The 18,676-nt window shown below is 31.9% G+C and overlaps 1 protein-coding gene and 2 long non-coding RNA genes across 3 annotated transcripts; 1 reads left to right on the plus strand and 2 right to left on the minus strand.

Moving 5' to 3' along the window:
- Positions 1–1,621: 1,621 nt before the first annotated feature.
- On the minus strand, positions 1,622–12,345 carry LOC105965087 (Glycosyl hydrolase family 38 protein). The gene is made up of 29 exons (XM_012989601.2): positions 11,815–12,345; positions 11,647–11,730; positions 10,928–11,016; positions 10,663–10,837; positions 10,446–10,565; positions 10,247–10,330; positions 10,108–10,179; positions 9,916–10,029; positions 9,722–9,822; positions 9,308–9,401; positions 9,059–9,226; positions 8,860–8,949; positions 8,310–8,375; positions 8,158–8,214; positions 7,670–7,889; positions 7,447–7,580; positions 7,182–7,247; positions 7,032–7,091; positions 6,353–6,424; positions 6,135–6,182; positions 5,914–6,033; positions 3,781–3,846; positions 3,460–3,572; positions 3,285–3,369; positions 3,070–3,180; positions 2,889–2,984; positions 2,485–2,532; positions 2,116–2,184; positions 1,622–1,934 (listed from the first exon to the last, which is right to left on the minus strand). The coding sequence occupies exons 1-29, from the start codon at positions 12,016–12,018 to the stop codon at positions 1,740–1,742; spliced, it is 3,021 nt and encodes a 1,006-aa protein (XP_012845055.2). The 5' UTR covers positions 12,019–12,345; the 3' UTR covers positions 1,622–1,739.
- Positions 12,346–14,376: 2,031 nt separating this feature from the next.
- LOC148768820 (uncharacterized) lies at positions 14,377–15,076 on the plus strand. The gene is made up of 2 exons (XR_016032916.1): positions 14,377–14,498; positions 14,758–15,076. It is a non-coding gene; the product is annotated as an uncharacterized LOC148768820 (long non-coding RNA).
- A 653-nt stretch (positions 15,077–15,729) lies between these two features.
- LOC148768821 (uncharacterized) lies at positions 15,730–18,146 on the minus strand. The gene is made up of 3 exons (XR_016033267.1): positions 17,895–18,146; positions 17,695–17,773; positions 15,730–15,963 (listed from the first exon to the last, which is right to left on the minus strand). It is a non-coding gene; the product is annotated as an uncharacterized LOC148768821 (long non-coding RNA).
- Positions 18,147–18,676: the final 530 nt, after the last annotated feature.

The raw sequence follows: 18,676 nt of genomic DNA on the forward strand, positions 1-18,676 counted from the left end.
ATATACATAGTAATTTAAAAAACTAATTTAACTTTAATCCAGACATAATTCGTTCAGCCCCAAAATGAAGATAAGTCCAAAGCAATTTAGCTCATAAGCCGTTCAAAAGAGAAGAACGCCCCACGATAGGACATGTGGTCCCCGATTCTTTGTATTCCAACCTACAGCGAATCGAGAAGCAAAACAAAACATATATATGAACATATACGAATCAAGAGAATAGAGCAAAAGTAAATGAAACCGAACGAGAAGTTGTCTGCTTGATTGAGTCGAGCGGGGCAACTTACTGAGCATTAAATGAGAAGAATATAGGTCAAACTTATTTAAATTGGGATAAATAATTTTTAAATTATTTATATCGTTGGAACCATTGGATAGAGTATTTAGAAAATTGTAATGATATTTAAAAATGATGACATAATAATTAGCATTTATTAAATTATTATGTGTTGTATTATTTAAATTATTTTGATAAACCTAAAACTCATTTAAATTGGGATAAATAATTTTTAAAATATGTATATTGTTACCACCACTAGATACAAGATTTTATAAACTATGTGAACGATTTTTCATAGTGGTAAAATAAATAATTTTCATTTTTTAAAGTTATTTTTCAGGTAAAATATGTGTTTTGAACTATTTTAATTTCTTAGACTAACTTAAATCCATTTAAATTGGGATAGATACTTTATAATTTATATTTCATTACCATGACTAGATACAACATTTTAGAAATGGGTAAACGAAATATAATAAGGTGCAAATAATAATTTGTTTTTTAAGTTATTTTCAAATAGTTATGGGTAACCTCACACACTATTTATTTGTATCTTAAATTTTATAATACAATAATACCATTAATAAAATTCCTCTTTTATTGGATGGAATAATTTAAAAAAAAAATTAGTTTGAATACTTTATCATAAATAACAACTGAAAACCCAATCAATTTTTTTAATAATTTAGAATGTAAAGGGTTATCTAGCGTTGAAACATGAATAACATAAAAAATTGGAGCAACTTAAATTGAAACTTAAATAGGAAAAAAAATGCAGTTAATGCATTGTTATAGTCAATTGTATAGAAATGAGTTTGCATTTACTATTTGATTTGATTTCATCGAATTTGAGGTACATATTATTCACATATTTATTGGTCCTTGATGTAACATGTCTTGGTTATTTATATATTACAAATTATGCATTGACATGTTTATTTTCACTATATGCATATCACTTGCTGTATTTTTTCTTCTATAATGTTTGTACATACATTCGGACACATCTAATTATTATTTTTTCGAAAATTATGTCAATTTTTATTTAGGTATTATGTATAACATCTTATTACTGAACGGAGACAATGAAAATGTGCAGGTTACTTTCAATTTATGTAGGTGTTTATGCAATTTCATGATTCGCTTTAGAAAGCATCATTTGAGTGATATTATTGCAATGGATTGATGTGTTTAAACATTGTGGGTGGAAAAGGTTTTGCATTTATTTATTTTCATACGTTGTTTATAACCATATAGAGTGAAAATTGTGTTTTGTTTTGTTTATTTTACAATAATTTATCTTCATTCAAAACAGAAAATCCCGTCGGGTGAATACTAGTATTGTAAATTTCGATGTTCATTTATTTGTTAATATATAAGGAGAATATTTGAACAGACGAGACACCGATTGCATCTTTTACTTCCACTTTTAATTATTCAACAACTCCAAGAAAGAATTTCAAAATGTTAAGATGAAAGTCCGAATCTCCATGGGAGCAAGCTCGACGATAAGGCTCGACTTGTCCAAAGGGCCGCCTCTAATCGGGGCAAAAGGCTCACCGCTCTCACTTTTACCTTCCACTTTCCAAGTCTTCCTCTTCATCTCAGACTTGTCTTGATTTGCCGATAAGCTCGTTTCCTTAACACCCTTTATCTGAAACGAGAATTCAAAACAGATATATACAATATAGCCAACCTTAAGTTGTCGAGAACCATCAAAAAGGTTTTGTCATTTAAACTATTGAAAAGAGTGAAGTAAAAATGGAAAACTTAAAAATGTAAATAACCGGAGAATATCTACAAAAGTGCAACTAAAACAGTATCAAATTCCTTACCGCTTTTCCAGCAAACAACTTTTTCAGTTCAACTTTGGCGAGTGTTGAGTAATCCGGGTCTTCACCACCCTACAACAAAATCAAAATCAAGATTTCGTAATATATAAAGACAAAAAAATGATTTCCATATAATCGAGTTGAGATTTTCTCTATGTATATCCTGATATTCAACAAGCTTTAATTTTGCCCTAATATTCTAGGAGAATTTCCCGCTCTCAAATGCAAACGATAAATGCATTCTCTAACGTACCGAGACAAAATTTTGAAACTATAATGCAAGACGTTATTTTCTTAAAATTAGGGTGTACGCTCGTAATACCTATTCGATCAATGTAATAGAAACCTAGAAAATATATTTAAAATTTTCACCTCGTATAAATGTGCCAAACGAACGAGCACACTTCCATCAACCAACTCCTGCATTAATAATATCCGAAGAGATCATCAGTGTGAATAAATCATAAATCATGCATACGACAAAATTGTAATATACTTCCGTCTCTTTTGAGAATTTCTTTTGCTCCATATTATCCGTCACTTTACAATTCCAAAAATGCTGCATTAATTACATATTTTTCAAATTATACCGTTATTAATTCTCCAACACTATATCTGGATTAATTATTAAACAAGGGTACTCTGGTCTATCAATATCTATTTTCCTAAAATCGAGACATATTTATTGAGATTCTTAAAACTGATGCCAATGTGAAAAAAACGACACTTATTTAGGAACGGAGGGCGTACGTAATAAATAAGAGATCAGTCAGTACCTGGAGAGTAATTAATGCAATGTTACTAGGTAAACTATAATTCGATTCCATGGTTGTGGCCTTCGTCAAATGCGATGATTTCCACGTTTCAGCATCCTGAGAAATTTAATATCGCAATTAGGTAAAATAGGTTAGTTAATACATTTTTATATTTGTGCCAAAAATTCACCAAATTTATCACCTCGTGCGAGAAGGCTAAAAGAAGTGGCGAATATATTTCCTGCCCAGTTGTTCGCCTCCAACGCGCTCCGTTACCAACCTCGTTGATGTTGACATAATAATTTCCTCGAACCTAAAAAATATACGAAAATATCAGCAACTAATTGATTAATAAACTAACTATGGTTGTCGAATAATTACGTCACGAGAAAGTTTAATTAAATAATAGCATCATACGGTAAGTCCTTCGCATGTGCTGTTGGTACAAACGGACTCGTCTAGGGCTTCACCGACTCCTCTAGAATCATCATTCATGATCCTCCTGCATATATACATTAATTTTTAATTAGAAATTTTACATTGTGGGATTTTTAAAAATACGATTACGAACAAAGAAATAAATTTAATAAACCTGTGTAGCATCAATTCAATTTCTCCATCATTAATACTAGATCCCCCAGTCGCCCGATCAACTAGAACAGACAACTCCGATTTCTTATCTTCCATGTAGATTCCAAGATTGATCTGAAAAGGCAACGAACATTTCATATTCAATCGTAATTAAATTTCATAATTAGTGTTCGATGGTACTTCCATTCATATTGTATAAATTCGAAAAAAAATAATGTGAAAGTTGCATTTGAAAGTAACTTATTATTGGCACCAAAATTAAAGTTAAATTAATCTGCATAAACTTGAAATAATTTTGATAAATTAAAGTCGAGATAATTACTGGATAGTAATTCCCGGCTACTGGTTGAGTAACTGTGAGAGGCCAGTCGGCTCTGTAATCTCTCACCTGAAATTTACAAGATAATGGAAATTACTCGGTCAAGAGAAACAAATATAAAAAAATGTAATTACGAACATATTTTCACCATTCGATTGTCACAACATGCTAAAACAGAAATTAGTTTTTTCTTTTTTTTGTTTCGACACTCAAAACGAGGATTTTTGGTATCTAAATGCGATAACTGACCGCTGAGTTACGTTACTTTTGAATTATATTAGCTAACTCAAGAAAATTCTTCTTGCAAATCTATATAATATATAAAAGCTGAATTCCACACCTAATTGATTGACATTTGGAAATTTTAATTGGTGACATGTCCTCAATTTCATCCCAAGTGGCGAATTGATTGATGAAAATAAATCATCAAAAAACATGTCATCATTTCTCAATCATTTCTCAAAATTAAAGGTAATTAAATTAGTAATAGTATTAATAATAGTATTATTAGTATTAATATTAGTATTAATATTAGTATTAATATTGGTATTAGTATTAGTAATAGTATTAGTATTAGTATTAATATTAGTATTAATATTGGTATTAGTATTAGTAATAGTATTAATATTAATACAAATATTAGTATTAATATCAGTATAAGTATCCGTATCAATATTAGTATCGGTATCAGTAACAATATCAGTATCAGTATTAGTATAAGTATAAGTATAAGTACCAATATCAGTATCAATATCAATATTATAAGTATATGTACCAGTATCAGTATCATTGTCAATATCAGTATATGTATCATTAGACTTAGTACATTAGCATTAAAATTAGTTTTACCATTAATATTAGTATTAGTATTAGTAATTGTATTAGTATCAGTATTACTTTTAATAATAGTATTAGTATTAGTAATAATATTAGTATTAATATCAGTATAACTATCTGTATCAGTATTAGTATCGGTATTAGTATCGGTATCAGACTATCAGTACCAGTCCCAGTACCAATGTCCGTATAAGTATCAGTATTGATATATGTATCAGTATTGATATCAGTATATGTATCAGCATCGGTATCAGTTTCAGTATCAGTGTGAGTATCAATATATGTATCAATTTCAGTATCAATATCAGTATCAGTATCTACATCAGTATCAGTATCAGTATCCGTATCAATATTAGTATTAGTATTTGTATTATTAGTATTAGTATTATATTAGTATTATTATCAGCATCAGTATTAGTATCAGTATCAATATTAGTATCGGTATTAGTATGCGTATCAGTATGATTATGAGTATCAGTATGATTATGAGTATCGTATGAGTATCAGTATTAGTATTAGTATTAATAATAATATTAATATGAGTATCAATATGACTATCAGCATCAGTATCAATATAAACATCAATATCAATGTCAGTGTCAGTATCACTATCACTATCAATATTAGTATCAATCAACATTAGTATCAGTATCACTATAAGTAAGTATTAGAATCCGTATTAGTATTAATATTAGTATCAGTATAAGTAAGTATTAGAATCCGTATTAGTATTAATATTAGTATCAGTATAAGTAAGTATTAGAATCCGTATTAGTATTAATATTAGTATTAGTATTAGTAGTATTGTATTAGTATTAGTATTAGTATTAGTATTAGTATTAGTATTAGTATTATTATTATTAGTATTAGTATTAGTACCAGTATTAGTACCAGTATTAGTACGTATTAGTACGAGTATCAGTATTAGTATCAATATTAGTATCGGCATTAATATCAATATTAGTATTAATATTAATATTAGTATTAGTATTAGTATTAGTATTATTATTAGTATTAATATTAGTATTAAAATTAGTATTAGCATAATTAGGATTAGTATAATTAATATTAGTATTAGTATTAGTATTAGTTTTACTGTTAGTATTGTTACAACTATGAATTAAGAGATTTTTTTTTTCTTCCATTTTGTTTTACTTGAATCGACATTGTTATAAAGAGATTCATTTAAATATTATTATTTTTCTCATTTTGAGATTGACTTCCGTGCAACGCACGGGTGGAGAACTAGTTTAAATACATAAGATAATAGAAATCAAGATACATAATGGGAAAACGTACCCGTTTAAGAAAGTCTCTCGCATTGGAATCGGTATAGAACACTTCATGGGTGACCATATTAGCTGTCAATCTTGTAATAACCTCTTTTCCAATACTATCGTCACTCGGAATAGGACCAATCTTTCGGATTACGAGTTCATAATAATAACAACATAAGTACCAAAAACAAACGGTATTTACTTTTTAGAAAATACGACATAATATATAGAAGAATCACTAACTGTGAATTCAAACTCTGCATGATCTCTGTCTTTGTAAACTCTAATTATCTGAGGAAAAAAAAAGTGACGACGAGGTAACACGGTAGATGTCAGTGTTGCATTCCGTGTGAATTAAACCTTCACAATTACTAGAGAAAAACAAAATCATTTTGTTTTGAAAATACACTAGTGGGCCCCGGATATGAAAGAATAAGGAAAAAAAAAACATATATATGAACCTGATAGATCCATGAGCTAAATTGCTGATGAACTTCATCAACTAGTGGGCCCCGGATTATTTTTAGAGGTACCTGTAAGCAGCAAACAGGGGAAAATAAACATTGAGCAGAAAACTAACGACCCACAACGGAAATGCCAAATAAAAAATTTGACCGACCAGCTCCGATAACTGAATTAAAAAAAGGGTAAATTACAACCACCCCTGAGGTATGGTAAAATTACGAAAACCCCCCTCCTGCTTGGGTAATTACAACAACCCCCTCAACTAAAAAATTTCTTACACGTCCACCCTTGCGGTTTCAAATTTAGTGGAATTTTCTTGATTATATGGAATATTATCAATTTTTGTACCCGTTTTATCCCATTTGAACTCCACATGTTGAAGCAAGATGATCTTAAAATTGTGTTTTTTGGCTTGTATATATCTGATTGTGCTGCATCAGAAACTGTATTTTTACAAAACGAGTACAAACTAGAGCACATTCCACGCAATCTAGATGATTATGTCGAATTTGACACCATATGGGTGGAGATGTAAGAAGATTCATAGTTGAGGGGTAGATGTAATTATCCAAACAAGAGGGTTTTTTTTGTAATTTGACCATACCTCAAGAGTGGTTGTAAAAAAAAAAAAAAAAAAAAAAGAAATTGAGGGTGATGGTGAGAGAGGTTACTCACTGATCTAGAGACCACTGAAGGAGTCGATCCACTAGGTCGGAAAATGTATGCACCAGAAGCCTGCAAAATTCGATAATATTCAATTTTTTAGAATTTATTGCATTCACAGTAACGATAGTCGGTTAAACGATATCAAGTGGTCTATATAACCTGAGGATCGGCATCTCCCTGGCTTGACGAGTACCAAAGATAGCTTTGTTGTACTGGTATATCGATCTGGTATAAACATATATTAGTCACGTGCATATGAAAACATCTTACTAAAATCCGGAAAAAAAAAAAAAAAAAAAAAAAAAAAAAGAAAATCTTTCTATTTAAAGAATTTAAATGAGTCGCGGAAAATATGTTAATTACTGGGATCATCGGTAGATGCTCGCTAATAACCGTAATTGCTGCAAACAACAAGAGATCTTACTCCGGTTTTAGAATTGTACATGCGCGTAAGTTGTCCAGTTGTTGAAGAAAACGACAGTTTCAAATTTCCAGGTCCGATTTCAACTGTTTCATTACTCGGAAGATTTATCGTAGATACAATACGTCTCCTAAGTCCTGCATCGTTGAAAATTCAGATATAGAATGTGATCGAATATATCGAGTAATTAAATAATTAGCAAGGTATAGATATTTTGTAGTGGTACCTTTTTTAGATTGTTTAGAAATGAAGTAAGTATTCCAACCCAGAGGTGGAATAGATGCCGGAAAGACAAGCCAATATTTTGCGGCCCGTTTGTCTGAAATTCCGAGATATGCCTCGATATACAACTTCCGCAGTTCACTTGTCACGTTATCCATTTGTACATACTGCAACTCGACGACATTCCCGATGGAATCTTTGACTACGAGATTACGATCGTTGACCTGTAGATTGTGAATCTATTAGTTAACATCGTTCGAATAGGGGAAAGTTTCAGGGCTATAAAGGTAAATATATATACATGCGAATAATCCTATGCTCGTCAATCTATAGAAAAGTAAACCGATTAAATGGCGAAAATTTGACGTAAATGCAATTCATTTATTTGTCAAATCTACCTTGTCGATTTCTAAACATAAGTAACAGATTTTCAGTTAGCTACGACGGGGTATGAAGAGAATTTGAGACGAGGAGGACAATATCCTTACTCACAGGAATCCGGATAATATCGCTACGGTTCCAGCCAAGTGGGTTGTATGCCACAATAACCTGATAAACGAAAGTTATATATAATTATTAAACATTTATTTATTTATTTTTCTGAAGAAAGACGTGATGAAGTAGGTGCGGTGCGTAAGCATTACCAAACTCTTCCCTTGGGGAATATCTTGTTCCGTTGACGGACAGTAACTTATATTGAGCAACTGGCACTGTGTTTGTTCATCACCAATTCAAAAGAGAGAGATTAATAAAATAGCAGCATTAGACGAGCATGACATCGTAAGCACAGAACATAACTACACACACACACATATGTATGTATATATATATATACATATATATATATGTATATACATATATATATATACATATATATATACATATATATATATATATATGTATATATATATGTATATATATATATGTATATACATATATATATATGTATACATATATATATATACATATATATATACATATATATATATATATATATATATATATACATATATATATATATGTATGTATATTATCTGCCTAAGTGTCTAATTTCTCCTTGTACAGCTGACAATGGAAACCAGAGAAAACGATTTCATAAATTTCCAAAGGAACTTTCGATGTGTTATTATGTTCTGAAATGACCAAAGAATCTAAAAAGGATACTCAAACAAGTTCATAGTCGAGAAAACCAACCTGACTAAATGTCACTGTGGATGCAGTGCACTGGCCATTCAACTTCGAATCAGTCAGACACGACAAAGCTGAGTTCACTACGGTTTCTGCCTGCATATAATTAACATCACAGTTTCATTTACAAATTCTATTGCAATTAATTTTTTTTTACGAAAAAACAAGATGTTCGTTGAATGATAAGAAAGTAATTTCGATTTACTTCAGAGGCTCCAATAGCTAAGCGCTTTGCGTAGTCGTTCGTGGTATGCTGCTTAGCAGTACCAGTAACAGCATCGTGGTGCTGTGCAACTCCTAAAGCATCACCTAACGCATCGGTATTACCCCGATTCGATCTCCTTCCCACCATAAATTCAATTTGACGAGCTGCCTATCAATGTTTTTCAAAGTTCAGTTGTTGTTTCGAATTTCGATGCAACCCCACAAAAACAAAAATATTGCGTGAGATTACCAGAAAATATCCACTCAGAAAACGGACGAATCTTTTTAAGGCTGGGCGACTTGTGTAAAAGCCAGTCCAGTAAGCATTCGCACTGTCTGCATATCTATCGAAAAACAAACACAACTTATATTTTCATCAATAAATGTAATAAAAAAAAGGGCCCGGCTAAAACAAATACCGTTTATTTCTTACTTCAATACCACTAACATAAAAAAAACTGAAAATAAAATAGGTACCGACATTAATACCCTTGATAAAAATAGAAAATAAATAGGTATTGATTTTCATTAAGGGTAATAATGTCATTACCTATTTATTATCTATTTAGTTTTTATTTTTTATGTTGGTGGTATTGAAGTGAGAAAGAAACGATATTTGTTTTAGCTGCACCCTAAAAAAAAATAAGGTTTCTTTAATGCTTACGGAAAATAATCATCGACTTTCAGAGGCCAAGATTCATCGGAAGCATATTTTGCATCCGTATATAAGGATGGCGTAGAATACAATGCATTAACCTGGCCATCCTGTTTTCAGTAATCACGATCACAATCATTACACGTAAATGCAAAAAGAATATTCTATTATTCTCCCTTCGGCTTTTCCTTAAGGAATAATACCTCGTTAACGTAATGAATAAGTTTGTCCATTTGCTTGAACCACGACTCAGCGTATTGGTACTGAAAGTCATCTCCCATAGTCCACATTATATGATTAGTTCTCGTCACATTGGCCTGCGTGTGTATTAAGATTTTTTATATTTTGCGATGATTATTATTAAATACTCGTTTTTTTTTTTTTTTTTTTTTAACCTGAGTCACTGCAGCAGCAATGAAATCACTAACGCGTGCCTCGACGTTGAAGTCAAACAGGAGAGGGTTGTCCTGCAGTTCATCAATTGGATAACTACAAAAGCAAAAAAATATTAAATCAAATTCTTAGTCAACGAACCTGGACTGGATTGTAGTCATCGTTCACTTCAAAATGAAACCCGTTCGGTGGACTATAGTGAACTGGAAACGCATTCGCAAATATCTGCAAATAAACCAAACCTCAAAGATTACAAAGTCAAGCATAATACACACACACACACACACACACACACACACACACATATATATATCATAAAATTAGAAATTTATTTCCGAACCTGAGAAGAAGGACCGAATGTCCTAGAACCCTGCCATACGACTTCAAGAGATTTATCTCCTTTACGTTTTGCTCGATCTTGGTAATCAATCCGTGCAAAATGTACAGAATCAAACCCGAGCTACATAATTCAAAGAGCAATTATTAATCACATAACAACAAAAAAAAATGAAGTAAATGTGGGAAATAACATTTTTAGTCGTTGTACGTTTGAATACCTCGGTTCCTAAGAGATAAGCTTGTACTGCAGAATGCCCAAACGGATCGATCTGCCATCCAGCACGAGGGGTCTTATTAAACTGACTCTTTATCAAGAAATGGCCAAGAGTCGTTTGGTCAATCATGTCTATATAATGAGTCGTTGCTTCGTCATGCATACACCATCCCCCATTTCTGCACACACACAACCTCAATATTTTGTTTAGGCCCAAGCTTTTACAAACGAAGCTATACAGTATCGTGTTGAATAAAATCTAATCATACACGAATTCCAATTGGCCGTCGTCTACTAGCTTTCTCACTTGCTGTTGAATTTCCGAACTTTGCTCTTCCCACCATCTACTGAAAAATGCCTAATTCCATTTCCCACAATACAGAAAGGAAAAAATTAACTTCATCAAAATAGCAATAGTAATACTACCTCCGTTTCATATTAAGTGGCGTTTCGGCCAAAAAAAAAATTCCCATATTAAGTGTCACTCTAGGTTTTCAAGAAAGAAATATTTCTTTTTTACCAAATTTGCCCTTTATCATTGATTGTTCAAATTCATTAATTGATTACTAAGAGCTCATTTAATAGTACTACTGCAAAGGGTAATTTGGGGTTTTCTATTAAAAAATAGGCTATTGATTAGGTTTATTAATCTGTGTGCGTTTTCCTTGAAACGCCATTTAATATGAAACGAAGGTAGTGGTAATTATCAAAAAATAGTACACCCTCCGTCCTTTTTTATATGTCGTTTTGGGTGGTTACGGGGTGATTAAGATAGTAAATAAATATGCACAGATTATACCAAAAATAACATAGTAAATATTAAAATAGCCTTGTCATTAATTATTTTTTAAGCAACTAATTAAGAGTGACAAGGGGCAAAATTGATAAAAATGCAATTAATAACTTATTGAAGCTTTAAAATGACAAATAATTTTGGGACAAAAAAAAATACGCCAAAAAGACATATAAGAAAGAACGATTCAGCTACCATTTCAGCAAATATAAACTTCCGATTAGGGTCGCGGCGCAACGCCACCACAACCGAGTCCAGTACATTTTCGACACACGCACCCTACACCCACAAAAAAACACAAACAAACCAAAAAAATCAGAATTCAGATTGAATTAAGAACAATAAATTAATTCAAAAAACAACCTGAATAGAGTTATTGGATCCATCATAGTACTGATCAATAGTTTTGAGCCAGCCCACATCATCGTGAGAGTGAGCAACTAAGTGAACATTCAATTTTCCATCAACAACTCCGCTCCCAGTATTGTAATGAATGTACCCATCAACGCCATATGAACAAACAATGCAAATTATTAATGATGAAATTGATAGTGATAAAGTTTGCATTCTGATTGAGAAAAAGCGGAAGAAAATGGTGGTGCAGTGCAGGTGTCACTATTTTAAGAAGCAGCAGCAAGAGGGGAAGTGACAAATTCTCATCATAGGTTTCTCCTTTTGGCCTAAGATTTAACAAACCCAACAAATAATTTAATTTAATTGATGGTTTTGACAGTTTTACCGAACAGGATAAAATTGGGAGGATGGGGGTTTATTATTGGAAATATAGGTTGGTAAAAGGTTTATGGAGTGTCGTTTTCCGCTGTAAAGGTTTTGTAAAAGTAAAAAGGACTTTTTTATGTTAATAATACTTCTTGTAATGGCGGACACGTCAATGTAATCAAATATTAGCCCGATTGCTAGTTTTAGAGCATCCACTTGATGGTCGGGGTGCGGTGGGGTGGGGTCGGGTAGGGGAGGGCATTTAAACCTGGCTACTCAAGCTAATCTCACGCGCCAAACGCCAATATAATACGCAATCTCCATTTTTTCTCTCGTCTCGTCTCGTCTTTTTTTTTTTTTCCTTCTTTCGGGTTTTATGCAATGTTGTTAGTATCGGACCGAACCGGCCGGTCGGACCGGTTCGACCGTGACCCGGCGATAAAGCAGTTCGGTTTGACATCTAAAACGGGAAAAATTGAAACCCAGGGTCAAATGACCAAATTCCGGTTCGACCGGGTAAAATCCGAGAACCGACGAGTCGGTCAAGGAACCCAATTTTCGGCCAAAACGTTTTGAATCACCGTTGAGTTGGTATTTTGTGGCTAGATTTGAGCGAATATTCCCACACTTAGTAGTGGGTGGCCGGATCTAGTTATGAGTTGTCGTAGGATTGTCGGATATGATCATGGGTGATCGAATAGGGGTGGCCGATTGCCGGATTTAAAGAATAAAAATGAAAAAATATAGAGTAAAAGCAATAAAATGTAATAAAAATTGAGGTGAAGTAGATAAAAGTGAAAATAATGAGTGGGAGATTAAAAATATAAAGAAAATAATATTTTTAAAACATTTAAATTAATAAAATAATGGCATATTAAAAAAAAATCAAAAACCCAGTTGAACCGGTTCGACCTTATAAACCCATGACCCAAATGGTCGTCCGGTTCCATAGCCGTTCCGGTTCTGAAAACATTGGTTTTATGCATAACCCCGATCAACCATCATTACTATTCTAGGTTCATGACATATATCTCTTTCGTCAATAAGTTTATCCCTTTAATATTTATTATAAATAAAGGCAAAATTAATGTATATGACATAATTAGTCCAACTCTTTAATTAAACTCAATCCCTAATTATAACTCAATTTCAACTTCAATTTAATCAAGTTTGATCACAAAAATTCAATTTTTACTTTTTCTTTTTTTTTTAACTTTTTTTAGATTTTGTTTTTTGCCGCATCTTTCCAGTGTTGATTTTTTTTTCTATTTGCTTTTTCCGACGCTGGTCTCGGGCGTTGATTTTTGTTTTCCTAAAATTTTATCCATTTTTTTTACATCCGCCGCTGAACGTTGACCGTGATTGTATTGTCATTAACAGTACTTTTTTTTTTTGCACCAACTTAGCACCTCCAGAACCAGTTGAGCTACACCCATGCGGACCTTTTTTTTTTATTTTTTTTGAGTTGTTGACAAGTCAAAGTAAAAATATTAATGTCGTTCACGGTAAAATTACTGTAAATGCAATAATATTACTAGGGTTGTGCGTTGGTTGGATTGATTAAAAACCAGCCACAAAACCAACACAATCCATCCAACCAACTTTGGTACATATTGGAAAACGTTATCGACCCAATTTACATGGGTTAGGTGATGGTTGAAAACCAATTTAGCGGGTCGGTTGATGGCTTGGTTGATGGGTCAACCATCAAAATTATTTTTTAATTTTGTTTAATATTTTACTAGTTCTTACAACATTATATATTTTATAAATTAACTACGACTAGTTCAACAACATTCAAATAAAAAATTCAAAACATTATTGGCCATATGTATTGCAATTAAACATAAATAGCTCAACAAATAATAATCGTCCAGATATTTAGGCTATATGTCTTAAAATTAAAATAGTTCAAATTAGATAATTATGTTAGATTTATTATTTGGGAAAATTTGGCAAAACCCCCCCATCACACAAGTGATGTTACGATCAACCCAAATTTTTAGCCAATTTTTGAGATAAATCCAAATCAGATTTTATTAATTAAAATAAATAAATTATCACAATTATACCCCTGCCTTATAAGTAACGTAATTTTTAGTTTTGATAATTAAAAAATGGGAAAAATAAAGATACGTATATCTATTCCCGTTATATCTCAACAGCACGTTCTTAAAACAATCCCATGATTATCGTCCCTCCATTATAGAGCACCGCTTCAACGTGCTGGTTATTTTTTAACCCCAATATTTTGTGATCTGATCGCATAAATCGGAAAAGAAGGAACAAATTATACAGATCTGTTTTCGTGGCTTTTCGCAATTTATGTAAGTTTAAATTTTTTCTGGGTTGTTCGATTCTGTAAATAATCTTTTAAGGTGTATACATATGTTTTTAATCGATTGTTATCGATTGTTATGTCTTTTAAGGTGTATACACATGTTACCAATTCTTGCTGTTCAGTAGCGATTTTCAAAATTGCAGAGTGGTTTTTATGTGATCGATTCTGTAAATAAACTTTTAAGGTGTATACATATGGTTTTTATCGCTACTTATCGATTGCTATCGATTGTTATGTCTTTAAAGGTGTATACATGTGTTATCAATTCCGGCAGATCAGTAGCGATTTCAAAATTGCATAGTGGTTTTCATGACGTATTGAGGTGAATTGGTACCCCGCAGCATCAGGTGTGGCAAGTGTAAGATGATGGGGAGGCCATAATAAGAATTCTTGCAAAATGGGTGCACAATGATCGACGCTTCGTTTTTATATTTTAAAATTTTAAGTTTTAATTGACTTTATTAATAATTATGTCGTAGTACACCCGTTTTGGGAATAGTACTGCAATTTTCGAATATCCTGCATTCAAGACAATGTCTTTATTTTTTCAGATAACATTTTGAATTGATTTTGCAATGTGTTTTTTTGGGATCAGGAAAAATATAATTCCAGCATATGGTGAAAATTTGGGTTTTAGTTTGAATTTCTGACATAACTACTACACGTATAGGGTAAAACTGTGTAGCAAAACATACCCCGCTGTGCAGGAGCAAGTAGTGGTTTTCAGTTAACACATTGTAGAAGATAAAAGAATCATATTTCAGCTTTTTTAACCATACTTACATAAGCACAACCAAATACTGTTTAATAAATATATTGTTCAACTATGACTTTCATTATTAGTGGTGTTATCCACAAATCTTTGGCCCTCCGCAGTATCATGTGTAGCAATTGTAGGGGGATAGGGCATAATAATAAGAGTTCTTGCAAAATTGGTGCACAATGATCAACGAGTCGTTTTAAGTCTTCATTGATTTAACCATTGATTATGTCGTAGCGGACACGTTATGAGAATAATAGCGTAATTTTCAAATAATCATGAATTAGAGACAATGTCATTATTTTTTGCAGACAATAATTTGTTTTTGCAGACTAGTAGTGGTTTTAATTAGATCGAAATATCCGCAAATCTTTGTTCAATTAGTTAGCATGCACGTATCAACGATATATCCCCAAAACTTTGATCGATCCGCAAAAACTCATCAGTACATAATAACTTATAACACAAAGTAATCATAAAACAACAGAATGAATCTAAATGTAGTGCAATCCAAATTAAAGTCATATAAGATTATCAAACTAATTTTGAAATGCAGCAATGTGGTTGTCTAAATGTGGTTGTCGTAGAGGCATGCCACGGAAGAATGTCACGGTCATACTTAATCCACCACGAAATTGACGTGTCCATGTTTTTTCTTGACGAACGGCTTGCCTGAGTGTCTTGATTTCGTCTATGTAATATGTCAAACAAAACAGTGGTTATAAATTATGTATGATCATCAACACAAAACAGCATACTTACAAATGAATACCACACAATTACATACTACTTATGCAGATTTCAAAACAAACAGCCAAATACTTTATGCATATTTAAAAACTTCAAAACACATAATTACTAATCAGTACCATACAATCACATACTACTTTATGCATATTTCAAACCACAAAACAAATACTACCACAAACACATTCATAATGTTATGTAGATTTCATGCATATTTTCAAAACCACACATTCATATAAAACGCATACTACCAAACCCCCATACCCATACTACCTATTCCTACCAACAACCCACATGACAACTGCTACAAAAACCATCTTACACATACTAGCATAACCACATAATACATACTGTTATATGAAACCAAACCCATTACACAGAACAACGCACTTACCAATGAATACCACACTATTAGTTAATAATAAAAGCATATACATAACTCAAAACCCCAAAATAAATTATTTTTGCATATTCAAAAACAAAAATTAAACATTACACAAACAAACCAGATTTAACCAAACCCATCACACAGAACAATGTACTTACCAATGAATACCACGCAATTACTTAATAATAAATGCATATACATATTTCAAAACCACAAAATATGTAATCATTTATGCATATTTAAAACCACAAAATAAAACTTACAGATGAATACCACATAATTACATAACACTTAATGCATATGCATATTTCAATAATTGTGTGCAAATAATTTATGCATATTCGAAATAATTAGTTACTAATGAATACCACACAATAACATAATACTCCATGTGGATTTCAAATCCACAAAAAATATAATTTATGCATAATCAAAACAATTAGTTACCAATGAATACCACACAAAAACACACAATAAACTCAAACAACCCAACAATTATCATTAATACAGGAAACAATGCAGTCACACATATACAAACACCACATAATCAACACCACTATTCCATCAGTGTGTGGTTTTCAATTCACATAAACGGTTTTAGTTTGGTGGGTGTGTGTGGGTTTCACTGTGCATTCTTGGGGTTTAGATTTGTTTAATACAATTTGAAACATGTCGTTTATTTAATACTTACTAATGAATACCAAATAATTATATAATACTTAATGCATATGCGCATTTTCAAAAATTGATAACAAATAATTTATGCATATTCAGAACAACTTATTATTAATGAATACCACACAATAACATAATACTTCATGTAAAACAAGTAATTTATGCATAATCAAAACAATTAGTTACCAATGAAACAATGCAGTCACACAGATGCAAAAACCACATAATCAATACCACTATTCAAAACTACATTAAAAAGATGTATATATACACTATACCCAAAACCCATGTGCAAATTGTGGGTACTCACCACCAACAAAATAGATGGAAAAAAACACACACGCACAGATGTAAAACGAATAAAAATGAATATCACCCAGACATCACACAACACACACAGAGAGATGTAAACCAAATAACTAAGAAAACCATCAAGACATCAACACAACACTACAAAAACACACAGTACAATTGTTATACTGAAAAACCACATATTTCCGAATAAACGACATGTTTCAAAGTGTATTACACAAATCTAAACCCCGATAATGCACATTTAAACCCACACACGCCCACAAAACTAAAAACCGTTATGCGAATTGAAAACCGCACACGCCTAACAAGAATGGATTTCAAAACTCAGCAGGATCTAGTTCCATAATGTCTTGCCCTGTATTCGATTTTCTCTTTCCTGTAAAAGTTTACCCATATGGGTTAGGCACAAGCACAACAAATTAGGAACATTCGCTTAAATTACTTGCAGTATTCAAGAAACAAGTATAAATCACAAACACATCGCACTAATTACTTACTTTTAGATACTGATTTTTGAACCATCTTCTCTTATACAGATTACAGAGGAGCCGTGGCTTAATAAGCAAAACAAAAACTTGCGGTTTTCGATTATCAACCAGTAACAATATCATATATTGGATGGGCTGCTGAAAACGAAGGGCAAACTATGATTTCAGAGTGGATTTCACCGTAATTTGGGGTAGAGAATTACAGGGAGGATTTCTCGCCGATATTATTTTGGGGGGGATTTGCATGTATCTTCCGTATTTGTTTTTAAAATTATTTCAATAGTCATTGGGGGCAAATAAGGGAGTTTGGGTTGTTTGGATTTATCGTATATATCAATAATTAAAAAAAGGATTTATTGAGAAGTCAAATCCCCAATGGAGGGTGTTTGACAAAGAGCCCCTTATTATTTTTAGGAGTTTGGTCAATATTAGGCAATTTAATAAATGTGGTATAAAATAGAAATTTGAAATTAAAAATATTAAACATTTTAAATAAATTTAATAAATAATAAATTAATAAATAAAGTTGGTTGACCGATATTACCCAACTAACCAACTTTTTAGTATATTAGAAACCATTATCGATCCAACTATACATGGGTTGGTTGACATTATCGACCCAACTTAAATGGGTCGGTTGATGGTTGATTATCCATCACAAATTATGGGTTGGTTGATGGTTAAAACCACAACCCTAAATATTAGCATCAACCACATCAATATTATTTTCTTTTGGCATTTTTATTTTGTTTGATTTGTTGACAGATTAACGTAATAATATTACTGTCTCT

Source organism: Erythranthe guttata, chromosome 8, assembly GCF_056151865.1.
Source record: "Erythranthe guttata isolate IM_541 chromosome 8, IM_541, whole genome shotgun sequence".
Taxonomy (NCBI): Eukaryota; Viridiplantae; Streptophyta; class Magnoliopsida; order Lamiales; family Phrymaceae; genus Erythranthe; species Erythranthe guttata.